Below are 14,186 nucleotides of genomic sequence, written 5' to 3'. Positions count from 1 at the left end.
CTTATTCATTAGTTACTAGTACTTATTATTAGATACTAGTACTTATTCATTTGATACTAGTACCTATTAAATAGATACTAGTACTTATTCATTAGATACTAGTACTTATTCAAATAGTGACTAGTAACTATTCTTTTGTTACTAGTAACAATTTTTTTTTTATTTGCCATTTACTTCTATGGGGATCTGTCATTTAGATATCAACTATTCAGTTCTGACTAGTATGTATTCCAATTGTGACTAGTACGTATATATTAGATAGTAGCTATTAATTAGGTACTAGTACTTATTTTTTAGATACTAGTACCTATTACTAGATACTAGTATGTATTCAATAAATACTAGTACTAAGTCATTAGATACTAGTACCTATTAAATAGATACTAGTACCTATTAAATAGATACTAGTACTTATTCATTAGATACTAGTACTTATTCTTTAGATACTAGTATTTATTCATTAGATACTAGTACCTATTAATTAGATACTAGTACTTATAAATTAGCTACTAGTACTTATTCAATAGATACTAGTACCTGTTTATTAGATACTAGTATTTATTCCAAATGTTACTAGTACAATTTTACTAGTAAGATTTTTAATTGAACTCTCCAGTGGCCGTTCTGACTAGTCTTAACATAAGACGAGTAAAAAAGCAGTTGTGACTAGTAAAATAAAAAATTGTACTAGTAACATTTGGAATAAATACTAGTATCTAATAAATAGGTACTAGTATCTATTGAATAAGTACTAGTATCTAATTAATAGGTACTAGTATCTAATGAATAAATACTAGTATCTAAAGAATAAGTACTAGTATCTATTGAATAAGTACTAGTATCTATTTAATAGGTACTAGTATCTATTTAATAGGTACTAGTATCTAATGACTTAGTACTAGTATTTATTGAATACATACTAGTATCTAGTAATAGGTACTAGTATCTAAAAAATAAGTACTAGTACTTAATTAATAGCTACTAGTATCTAATATATATGTACTAGTCACAATTGGAATACATACTAGTCAGAACTGAATAGTTGATATCTAAATGACAGATCCCCATAGAAGTCAATGGCAAATAATTTTTTTTTTTTACTAGTAACAAAAGAATAGTTACTAGTCACTATTTGAATAAGTACTAGTATCTAATGAATAAGTACTAGTATCTATTTAATAGGTACTAGTATCTAATGAATAAGTACTAGTATCTAATGAATAAGTACTAGTATCTATTTAATAGGTACTAGTATCTAATGAATAAGTACTAGTATCTAATGAATAAGTACTAGTATCTATTGAATAAGTACTAGTACCTAAAGAATAAGCACTAGTATCTAAAGAATAGGCACTAGTACCTAAAGAATAAGCACTAGTAGCTAATGAATAAGTACTAGTGCTTAATGGAATAGATACTAGTATCTAAAAAATAAGTACTAGTAGCATGAAAATAGATACTAGTCGGTTGAAATGATTAAATGTTAAAACGGCTTGCCATAATGCATACGAATTCTCTGCCAAACGTCCTGCCGTGTCGAAGTCCTGTCATGTCTGTTCTGTGCACGTAAGAGGATTGTTCTACCACTGTGAATTGCTACTAAGCTATACTTGTTACAGAGTAGCCTACCTGTGACTGCGCTCGTTGCTTTCTGATCACCTGGAGGTCCCGGAGTCGGCTGGCTTTCTCACGGTAGCTGCTACCCTCTACTACCAGAGACGCTCCGCTGCTTAGACGGAGGAATTGAATTTAAGTTCTCGGCATCAGTTTACCGGAAGATTTTCGTTGTCTATTATTATATGCTGAATATTTCTGTTCTTACCTCTGGACATTCTGACTTTGTTAATTAAAGACTGCTTAGCTGCATCTCGCTCTTGGGTCATCTTTCTCTCCACATATAACAGATTCATCTTGATGTACCTCTATTCCTATGTTAATGATCACTACCAATAATTGTTTTATTTAAAACATCCCATTTTCGTTGTCTATTATTATATGCTGAATATTTCTGTTCTTACCTCTGGACATTCTGACTTTGTTAATTAAAGACTGCTTAGCTGCATCTCGCTCTTGGGTCATCTTTCTCTCCACATATAACAGATTCATCTTGATGTACCTCTATTCCTATGTTAATGATCACTACCAATAATTGTTTTATTTAAAACATCCCATTTTGTAATACCCGAAATCTCCCTTGATGTTAAGGTCAGGGGCTCGTTCTTCGTACGTCGCTAACTCAGTCAGCTGGATTTGATTGTTGACGATTTGGCATGATCTTGGATCGTTTGGTTCTTCGAAGCTCATCCTGGACTTGCTGTCATAGCAACAGGTGCGCAAGCTTAAACCTGCTCGGGAGCAGGCTTATTTCATGTAAACAGGATTAGATCCCGGCTTCATGAGCGGAGCTGATACGGGAAGTCCAGCGCAGCGCGATAGTGCACTTTCTGAGATGTTTTTTTTTTTTCCGTCGTGACTCGTGAGATTGTCGTTTACATTATTAAATTGTTGGAAACGCACATTTATTTTCGACTTGTCGGAGTCTGGCTTTAAATACAGCACAAACTGTTTGCATTGGCTCTTTCTTTTACACTATTGGAGATGCGGAGAACTTGATGGAAAGTGCTGTCTGTCGTGTCATTTGGAGTTTACCTGTTTTTAGGGGTGTAACAATATATCGTGTCACAATATATCGCAATACAAAAATGCAACAATATGTATCGTGGCTGGTAACAATATGTATCGTGGATAGTTCACCCAAAATAAAAATTACCCTGTGAGAAAATTAAGTTTTCAGAGTCAGTACTACATTAAACTACAATATATTATGTTGAATATAATGTATAATAATGTGGGAATATTAGTGGGTCCTGATAATGCTACCAGTAAAAAGTGGCCTACATTATTTTAACTATATCTAGCCAGTGACAGAGTGCAAGCATATTCGTCTAAAATAATTCTGTATTTTCAGGTTCAGAATCATGAATATATTTATTCTGGTGTCACCATTGTCCAAGCCTATTCATTTACACCCACAATGTTATATCAAATTTAGCATTTAATCAACAGTACATTTTTTTCTTAACCTTTTATTATATGTCTTGGAGTATCGCAATAATATCGTATCGTGAGTTCAGTATCGTGATATGTATCGAATCGTGAAATTAGGGTATCGTTACACCCCTACCTGTTTTGGAGTTACCCTTTAGGTTGAAAAGTTTTTTTTTTTTTTTGGGCATTTCCAAGCCACTTAAGACCCAATATTGTAAAGCAGTTTTTTTAAAGCAATTTTTTTTTAGGCTATCATCATTTTTTATGAAGATCATACAATCATGACCATGCCGATTACAGTATATGCCACTCAGGCTTCACTAACGTGATTGGTACCATAGACTATAGGCTGCCATCAAGGCCTCAATGAAGGGGATTATGTGAACAGAAAGGGGGATTATGTGAACAGAAAGGGGGTTCACAATGTAAATGTGCAGCCCAGTTACAATTGGGATTCTTAATATTCCAGATTAATAATATTATATCAACAAAAAAAAAGGCAGTTGACTAAAATCTTCCATAATCACAAATGTGAAAGAGCAAAAAGGCCAGGATCTGTGCATGACTTAAGAATTTTCAGAGATTCACATCCCTGCACATTATTTGAAAGTGGTAAGGAAAGTTCCACAATTAAATATTAAGCTCACTGTATTACATACACTTGCTGATCCTAACAGAACTGCATTTTTTCATAGGTGATTATGACATGTTCCTGCAGACAGGTGTTTTATGACCCCATTCCCTGACCCAAACCAGTTACAATGCAGCTCTAGCCAAGACAAGGGCACACAATGAAATGAACTTCAGCTAACTAAAGGGAAGATTTCAGTGTCTGAAAAGTCTGAGGGTTGCACACCTGACAGGGCCTGTGACATTGTTGCATGTGCCATATTACACAACATTGCCAAAAAAAAAAAAATAATTCATTAAATGTTTAATAAAAGACAAATATGCTTAGTTCCTTGATTTTTATTTCAATTGTTCTTTGTAAAGAAAAGCCAGTGGTCAAGTGCCTGCAACAAGAGATATTAGACACATGCCTCATGCAACAAATGAAAAGGAAAAGTTGGCTACACTGGCCACCTGTAGGCCTATGTCTCCTCTGTCTTTGCAGACTCTTCTGTAGGCCTTTCTGTAGATGTGGAATCCTGCAACTTATATTGCAGCCATAAAGCATACAAGTATAAATTAAGTAAAGTTCTTTATGCACTTGCAGGTAGGCTAGTTCCTCCATATGACAGTTATCTGAGAGGGTTTATTCACTGCCCAGTGCAATGGAAACAAATAGACATTACAAAGTCTTATACTTACTTTCTTTCCTTTGTAAAGTTAGAAAATGTCCACTTACAGCACATATTTCAGCCACCACTTTCTTGGGAACAGATACAAGTGTTGGTGTATTGTGTAAAAGTGCACAAAAGAGGAAAACACAATGTCATTACAATGAACTCGGGAAAATGTGATCAAGAACTCATGGCAAAATATTTTTACATTAACATAAGTTTATCAGTTTTCACTTTCACAAGTCAAAGCAATTCATCATTACTTTTAATGCGGCCTTCATTTAATGCAGCAATATTTGTACAATTATTTTACAGTGTAGGCTACTAAGATCTTTTCTTTTTTTCAGCCTTTTTCTTGGTTGCTTTTATAAACAGACAACCATTTATTTAACAGTGCCTTTTATAGAAGAGAAGAGACTATAATATAACTAAAAATTACCATTAGGCTATGTAGAATATTTTTGTACTTCACTTTTATTTGTTCCCATGTTCTAGTGTGGTGACTCTGACATTACAATGAACAAAGTAGCCTAATTATGCAATTATTAAAATACAAATAAGGCTAATAAGTGATAAAAACATCTAACATGGCCACTTCTAACGGATTTAAATTGTCTGCTACTTTTTGCCAGCCCTCTCTCCTGGCTTTTGCAGACTTTGTGTTCCCTGTCGTTTTGATTAAACATTAAAATTCCGAATAAACTTCGACTATTAGTTCTTGCTCTGCTGAGGAGAAAAACCGTGCACGCTCTTTGGCCACGCTGAGCAGCCAATAGCAGCGTTTCTGATCAATGTTTCTACGATCGATACACATCCCCTTTGAACCAGCGCATGAACGCGCAATTATCTCAGATAACTCAATCCAGCGATACTAATCATAAACAACAGGTGAGTTCGAAGAACCCAATTAGCCGGACCATGATTAGCACGATGATATCATCTTGGATGTGTAATTTGATCTCGGATGTAATAAGCAACGTACGAAGAACGAGCCCCAGGTCTATTACACTTTCCTTATTTTGATGAGTCATATCTAGTTCCTCTTCCATCATTTATACACACTAGCTTTTTCTCATCAATAAACTCTTCTATAGGCTACTTATACCATTTCGATCTGTGTAACTACTACCCCACAGTGTACTATGTGCATTAAAATCCCCACACCAAATTATTTTACCCTTTATTTGTCCTCCAATATTATTCAGTTTATCATAGTCAAGCCTTTCACATGGATTATACAAATTAATAATTGTGATATCCTCTTACCCTACCAAGATCTTTACTACTAGTGATTCTTGTTTGCTCCCAATTTTAATTACATTATATTTAATTCCATTTTGCAGAAAAATAGCTACACCACCACCACTTCTGTCCTTCCTATCATTTCTTATTTCTTTATATCCATATATCACAAAGTCCCATTGTGGTTTCAACCATGTTTCTTGTATACAAATGACATGAGGTTTATTTTGTAAAGTTGATATATATTGTTTGAACTCCTGACCATTGGCAATTAAACTTCTTGCATTCCACTGCAATATATTTAAGGTACTGCAGTATCTCCATCCCATATTTGAGAACTTGTAGTCCCTCCTCCCAACATACTCTCTACTGTTTCCCTTCCCAAACCTTTAATTCCAAGATATTTCTCTGCTGATTTCACTATTATCTTGATTTTCTCCGTTTTCTTATCAGTTTGTGCTGTACAGTTGATCACATCTACCATAAACAGGATGACATTTTTTTTTTGCCTACTATCAGCGTATCTTCCTTTATTTTGGTACAACCATCACACACATTCTTTGTGATATCTTCTGTTTCCTTCTCTTTTGGTCTTTCTGACTGAATCGGTACTCTTTTAACTGCTTCTGCATATGAGATCCCTTGAGATGTTTTCACTCTCTGAATTTCTACAGCTTTCTTACTTACCTCACATCCTCGGTATGCTGAACTATTTTCACCTCCGCAATTACAACATTTCAGCTTAGCTCCTTCCTCACATTTCCCATATTCGTGTTCTCCTGCACACCTTCCACATTTCTGCTTGCCTCTACACACAGCTGCAACATGTCCATACTTTTGGCACTTAAAACATCTTAGTGGTGGAGGAACGTATGTCCTGACTTCATAGCTCATATATCCAATGTATACTCTAGACGTAATTTTTCACTGTCTATTTTTAGCATCAATGCTAAGCTATCACACTTCTCCCCATTTCTTGTTGTTTTCAGAGATTTTACGTCAACCACTTTGGCTCCAGTTACATTATTCTTAATTTGCGCAATTGTTACGACTATAGGAACTCCAGATATAACCCCTCTGACAAATTTTTTGTTCTCTACCTTTGTAACGACGACTTTTTGTCCCTCGATATTATTTAGTTTGGTGGCCTTATTTTGCTGTGCATTATCTTTATAATCTATTAATAATGCTCCATTTCCCATAATTCTTGCACTTTTAATTTCTCCTATAGTTTATTTAGTGAAACTGTAAGTTGAATTGGATTCCACTTACCAAATGATGATCCTTCCTGCTCTAGCTTCATTATTACTTTGTATTCTCCATATTGCTTATCGTTTTCCACTATAGTTTTTCCAACTCCTTGATCACTATCCGTACCCTCACCATTTGAAATAATTTTTGTTTTATGCCGTCTACGCTTTCAAATTTCCCGCTACCTACTTCCATTTCTCTTAATTCACTATCAAATCCGTCACTTCCTTCTGCCATCTCCTGTCCATTCACAGTTCAGTCGTTGCCAACCGCCCAGGCTTAGCTGTTGGTCTGCTTGACACTAGTCTCAGCCTCAGACGTCACGCCCACGGAACGTTGGCTAAACGTCTGATGCATATGGCACACTTTTCTGGAAACACTTCAGGAGTTTCGAAGTCGCGACCTGATTGGTTGAATTCTACAGGATGTCCGCGAGACGTGTGTGTCGCGTTCTTTAACGGTCCGTCTGGAAACAAATGCCGTGAAGCCAAAACCCCTCGTGGAAGAAGAAAGTCGTTGTGTTTACAACTGAGACAAATGAGCGCTTACCAGGATCAACTAAACGCTGGATTTTCAAAGGTATGTGAAGTTTGCGGCTCCATTGTTGCAGTAAACTTGCACAACGTTCTTGAATGAATAATTTATTAAATGCACGCCGGTCTGTTATTGTAGGGACATCGACATTATATTGGCACGCCCCTAAACATGACGCGGAACAAAACGAACTGTGATTGGTTGCGTTATATGTCAGTCAAACGTCCTCTTGGCCAAGAAAAGCTGCAATAGAGTCCAGACCTTCTGCCGTTAGTCTGAAGGTCTGGCTACGCGAGATTAGCTTGACACCTAGCCCCTTGACACTGAACCTGACAAACACAGCACTACATATAGGACTCATAAACGAGACACACCTGCGACTGATCTGATCGCTCGTCAGCGCAGCTGACGCTGATAGGCAATCAGATCAGAGCAGTACACACAGAATGAACAAGCAAATCCGCGAACCGTAACGCCTGGTTCACACCGGATGCAGAAGCGGCGCGGAACGGAAAATCACGCGCGTTCTGGCGCCTGCCTGTTCACACTAGATGCGTATTCTCCGCGGTGGTCAACAAGCGCTTCTGCTCAGTTGTTGTTTATTCAGAGCAATTTTTTTACATCATGGGTAAGTAAATAACCTCATAAAATGAATACACCATGTTTCTGTAACCAAGAAGTGTGTACACTTCTTGTATTAATACTTTTTGTTAATACTCGCGGTATTTTAATTTGAAAATTGCTTATATTTTGACAATTGACCGGATGTCTCGTGTTTCTTGGTGTGACTTCCTGCCGGAATGGACGCGGATCACTCGCGGCTCGCGCAAAAAATAGACCTTCCTTAAAGGTGTGAACGACACCATAGGTTAACATGGGCGCCGAAAGGAAGCGGCCTCCGTTCCGCGCCGCTTCGGCGTCCTGTGTGAACCAGGGATGACCTCTTCCTTTTTCCTAGTAATGGAGCCAGCAATAAATAGGAAATCCTCCCTGTCTGGGCTCAACAGAAGCATCAGTGTCCTCATTTATACCAGCACTGTCATCTTTATATCCCCCTGCATCCTCTGTGGCTGGAGAGGTTTTGTCCAAGAAGTGGAATAGTCTAAACCCCTACACACTTGAAAAAAATCCCCAGTCCCATAAGCACAACACTGCAATAAAACTAGTAACAGTTCACTGCACAAAACCCCCCAGAAACAATTCTTAACTTTTCCCACCCCAGACTATTGTGTTGCAGTTTACTTTATTACACTCCTCCACCATAAGCACTGCATTCAACACAGTGTCACTTTTGCTGTTCATATATCCTAACAATTTATGAATAATTAATTAATTGTGTGTGTGACAGTTGTCTCTGCACAAGTAAATTCAGACAGAGAAAGATACATATTTTAATTTATACCCAGGCAATGGACAAATGTCTGCTCAGGTCATTGGTTCAAAATTAATTAATTTGTCTGCTATATCTTTGCACAGTAGCTAGGTGTCACTGGTGAGCAATGCTGAATGAAGCTTCGAGTAATGAACCTTTGGGTGAAGCAATGGGCTGCGAGGTCTCAGTGGTTCAGGAAGCCTCATTTTGCCATCACTAGTGCCTATCCTTAATCTAATTTTTTTTTTAAAAACAATATTTTTCTAAATGGATGTCTGAACTGTTTTATTGCATTAGTCTGGATTGTCTGAACGCTAGGATATCGTGTTGGATTCGCACAATGAGGGAGAACCGCACTGGATTCCACTCTGCCTTCACAAAGAATAAAATTTGTTATCATTCATTGTTCATTCCTGCAAAGATTGTAGTAGGCATTCACATTCGAACGAACTGGACTGAATCACTTCCACACGAACTGAACTGAGTCAATTACATTGCACTCAGACTTCATGTTACACATACAGGTTGATTCTTTCTTTCTTTCTTTCTTTCTTTCTTTCTTTCTTTCTTTGATTGTCATTGATGAATGATATATTTAGTTTTGAAGTGGGTATATATTTATTTATATATTTATATGACACTTTGAGTTTGTAATCAGTTATGTTATAGCCCTACTTGTTTTTAATGTTTTTATGAAATATCTGTAGTGACTGCATGATCATATCACCGTATTATTTACCACCATGCGAGCCACAAATTAAAACTTGGCGAGCCGCATGAGGCTCGCAAGCCGCACAATGAGTTTAGACAATGGCCACATTGGATCGGTGAATAAAACGTTGCAGAATAGGTTAGTAAAGTGGTTTCTGATGCTTAAAAGTGTTCTGCTGTTATAAGTGTTCAGTGCAGATGTCATGTGTGCAAAACATGAGTGCGACCTAAGCCAACAGAAGATCAAAACAATCTAATCTTAAGATTCATCACTTTCAATGGTGTAATACTTAAAATATGTGAAACTGATAACTCACCATGGACAGTAAGATTGAAAATCGTGCTTACACTGTTGGTCTGTAGTTTATAAACTCCGGTATGTTCAGTTCTGGTGTTTGTGATGGTCAGAGATCCAGTTTGATCGTCCAGCTTCAGTCTGTCTCTGAATCTCCCATCAGGAACATCATCATAAACAGTCATGCTGTCATCCTGTACATTGATTTGAGCTATTAAAGTGTTTTCAAACCTCCACAGAATCAGATCTTCGTCCATCATTTCAGTAAGATCAGAGTTTAGAGTGACTGAATCTCCCTCCATCACTAACACTGACTTCACTGCATCTGTGTCAGCAAACACTCCTGAAGAACATTGAATTTGTCACAGATGAAGGGTAATTTTTTTTTTTTTAAATAAAATAACAGGTTTATAATTAATTAATAATACAGTCCCACAGTTGGCCCCTTTAGTGCCCTTTCTCCTAAAAATGATTTGTTATGGACAGTGGTGTAGTCTACGTGATACGCAGGTACAGTATATGCCGTATACCCACTATGGAAAGGTCAAGGATTTCCGTATACCCACTTAAAAAAGTGTATCACAGTATACTCACTACAAAAAAATAGACTACACCACTGCAAATTTGGTACGAACAGATTCTGCTGTTTTTTTTTTGTTTTTTTTTTTTTTTTTTTTTTCTTCCCCAATGTTCTGTTGTGGCTATTTTAGTTTGACTGCAGCATCTTTTATCTTGGGTTTAACAAACAATGTAGATCTGTCCGATTAAAAATGTCTCTGTTTAAATATAAAGAATTAACGTGTTTAAAAGAATATAAATAAAACTTACCAACCAGATGCCACAAGTAGAGCAAAACAACCATGTGAACCATTTTAAAATTAGTGCCTGAAATATGCGAACACTTCTTTGACAGACAGATTCTGAACAAACAGGATGTTGTTTACGTATCCTCCCCAACAGGATTTGACAACCCACTCATTGCACTATTCTAGCATGTGTTGGTTGTACTGGTTCATCTAACTCCTGTTATAACTTACGGACTCTTTTGATTATTCATTTATTCTAAGAAAAGCGTATTTTTCATGGCCACCGAAAAATAATTTCTTAGCATGTACGGTGCTTAGAGCCTGAAAACAAGATCAAGATCTTAAGATTTTGTTGCAAGCAGAGAATCAGAACCAAATATTGTGCACAAGTTTTATTAACTAAATCACAAACATAACTAAACAAACATAAATACATACATACATACATGCATAGGTAAAAATGGTGAGTGATAGAATGAAACTGGAAACAGGAAATGGAAATATAGAAAATATCCATTTAACTATGAAAAGAACCATTAGCTTATCATTTTCAGAGCACCTCATTAAATTGATACTTGCATGGTCTGTGCAGTGGACACAATTCTTGAAGTGGTTGAAAATTGAAGTCTTTGATGGGTCCGTGAGTGTCAAATGTTACTGTACAAGTTGCAATCGTTTTCTTCTCCGCTGGATGGAGAAGATATGATGAACTTGCATGGTTATTTCGACGCTATTCTTATGGCTGGAGTGCAGATTGTGGCCTGCCGGCTCTGGGCCGGAGAGAGCACGCAAAGTGCTCTCCTGGCCCAGAGGACATTTATTTTGGACTGCCTTTTTCCTTTCTGTGTTCCTGTTGTTTTTTCCTGGGATCTTTTGAGAGCAAAATAAACTGTTGTTACCTGCAACTGAATCCGTGTCTCTCCCTGACAAATATATTTGTTTTCCTTAAAGGTGCTGTATGTAGGATCCAGCGGCCTCTAGCGGTGATGTTTCAGATTGCAACAACAGCGCTCGTGCGGGTGCTCAAACTCAAGAGCGCGCACTCACTACCGGCCACTGAGACTTTCAACATAACGGATAAAGCATCACACAACATGCTGGAAACTCATGTAAACTCCCACTGCAACATTACCATAATAGGCTACTTTTATCAGCTTGACGTATAACTAATGCTCCATGCTCGTACCATGATAACGTTACATTGACTGTATTTTGCCGACATGTGGTGTTATCTAGCATAAGGCATTTCACTAACTATTCGTGTATCTTTCAAAATTAGCAATGTCAACAGGTCAATGAATGATAACGAAAACGGTTAGTCAACTAGACTGAACAATTTCAGTGTAACAATAAGACAGTAGGAAGCAATATTACTGTAGGCCTACTGAACGTGTCTGGAAATGTGTATTATAAACAATATGATCATAGTGGGATGAGTGACGTTAGACTGTAGATCTAGTACATAAAATAAAAGTTACATCCTAAAGCACCTACTTTTTGTTATCATGGAACAGTCTTTTGTATTCATTTCATGTCTCATGTATGTTGTATTTTACCTTGCTATTTCATTACAGTTTACTATTATTTATTTCAGCATATCTGAAAACTTGTAATTTATCAGAAAAAAAGCCAACTCATGGTCTGTTTTTATAGGCTACCTAAAACAAAGCGGAGGTCTCTGACAATGTTGATCCGTGTTTTCGTCCTGAGTCGATCCGATTGACGTTTGGCCTGACGAGCTTCAGCAGATAAAATGTTTTTTTGTTTTTTTATATTTTTTTGGAGTTTGTGTTGGAGTCTGTGTTGTGCTGGAGGCAGGTCGCTTTTTGGTGTTTTCAGACTCCATGTCGTTAGCTGCAGTGCCGTCGCATAGACTGTACCTGTATATAAAAAGGAGAGAGGCTCGGGAGCGCGCATGCACGTCACATCCGGTGGATTTCACAGAAAATCCGACCCGAAGACTTCACATAAAAATAGGAATACTGGCCTTCAGAGGTAATAGCAAAACACGAAAAGTGGATCATTGTAATGTGTGATTACAACCCCTTCACAGACAGGCAATAAAAAAAGGATTCATTTTATAAAAAAAAGTTACATACAGCACCTTTAAATGATTTATAATTAAGATGAGAATAAAATTAGTGTTAATTAATTTTATTTCTGTATAAAATAATACTACCATTAAAAAAATGATTTTCTTTTTTAATCAATGTAGAATATGTAACTTAAAAATAAACAGATTTGTGCTCTGTTTGAGGACAAGAAATGAAAACCAATGCAATTTGATGAATGTCCAAAAGATGGCACTGACAGACTGTTTTTAAATGGGGTTGGATAAATATTTTTTTTGTTGCTTTTTAACAGTGTGTGTGTGAGAGAGATTTTGGCTGGGTGAGTCACAGTTGTACAGTTTGACAAGAGTTTACAGTTTGACAAAAGCACAATGTAGTGTTTTATTGCGATTGTACACAAATATAAGTAAACACTTTGCAGTTTAAATGATGTCCTGTATGAACAAAATGATGGAGTGTATTTTTACGTTTCCTCTGTTTGATCGCGCCTGCGCCTCTCTCTCACACACATACACGCACGCACATACACACACACACACATGCACACAAACAACATATTCCAGCATTGCAATCTTGACATCGCAGCGTGTTCATTATAGCCACGGAGCTTCAGAGCTAAGGCAGAGCTACAGATTAGGTGTCTAACAGTTGTTCCGTATTACAGTAATTAATTTGCTCGCGAGTTTTATTTATCTTTAACGAGTTTGTTTGCCCATAAAATCTTTAAGATATTAGGTTAAACTTATTTGGCTTGCTGTCCACTGAAGAGGGGCTCGATGAAGCAGCTTCAACTCGAGCTCTGATATACCCCCCCAGTGGCTAAATGTAGGATATAATAATTGAAGGGCAAGGAACCTGAGATGAAGGTGGAGTTTGGGGAGGTGGAGGGATACTGGAACAGCTGATACTAGAGAGAGGTAAGCGGCTGCTTATATACTCAGGCTGTTGATTGAAAGATTAGATGGGCTCACTCCTCCCTAACTTACGTTTAGGAACTTCATTTAACGAGTTTGTTTGCCCATAAAATCTTTAAGATATTAGGTTAAACTTATTTGGCTTGCTGTCCACTGAAGAGGGGCTCGATGAAGCAGCTTCAACTCGAGCTCTGATATACCCCCCAAAAGTGTTGAATCAAATATTTGGGACAGCAAGTTAGAATAGCATGATCAAATAATTAAGAACTTAGAAAATACAATATGCCTAAGAGCTTTAAAACATTCTACCCCCCCCAAAAAAGTGGAAATTTAAAGCTGTATGGGGCATGGATAGACGCTGCTGCAGCAGGAATGTTTAACAGGGCTCCTGTGGTAACTCTGGCTGGACTGCGTCTCCCTACTATGCCCACCATGTGGGGCTATGAGTGGAGCTCCTGCGGGAGCTATGTTTGAAAGAGTGTGTTCATTGTGGAGTGGAACGACATGAGCTTGTGGAAATTTTCCTGGGGTACATCTCACCGCTGTACTGCTGCGGCAGTGACTTTCAGAAATTACTCCTGCGGGAGTATCTTGGGACTGGAGGTTTGAGTACGAGGTTGGAGAACGCCCTGCCGCATCCATGACATGGAGCCCCATG

The 14,186-nt window shown here is 37.4% G+C and overlaps 1 protein-coding gene across 2 annotated transcripts in view; it reads right to left on the bottom strand.

Annotated features, from left to right (window-relative positions):
* LOC311294953 (uncharacterized protein) overlaps positions 1–10,661 on the bottom strand; it is a 37,272-nt gene extending 26,611 nt beyond the window's left edge. For both annotated transcript variants that reach the window (XM_084416076.1, XM_084416075.1), the window contains exons 1-2: positions 10,565–10,661; positions 9,759–10,079 (exon numbers count right to left, since the gene is read on the bottom strand). In XM_084416076.1, the coding sequence (XP_084272202.1) occupies positions 9,759–10,079; positions 10,565–10,607 (364 nt within the window). In that variant the 5' untranslated portion in view covers positions 10,608–10,661. The remainder of the gene's footprint in view (positions 1–9,758; positions 10,080–10,564) is intronic.
* Positions 10,662–14,186: the final 3,525 nt, after the last annotated feature.

Source organism: Rutilus rutilus, assembly GCF_951802725.1.
Source record: "Rutilus rutilus genome assembly, chromosome: 8".
NCBI lineage: Eukaryota > Metazoa > Chordata > Actinopteri > Cypriniformes > Leuciscidae > Rutilus > Rutilus rutilus.
The sequence above is the reverse complement of the archived record's forward strand: the minus strand, read 5'-3'. Positions and strand labels throughout refer to the sequence as shown.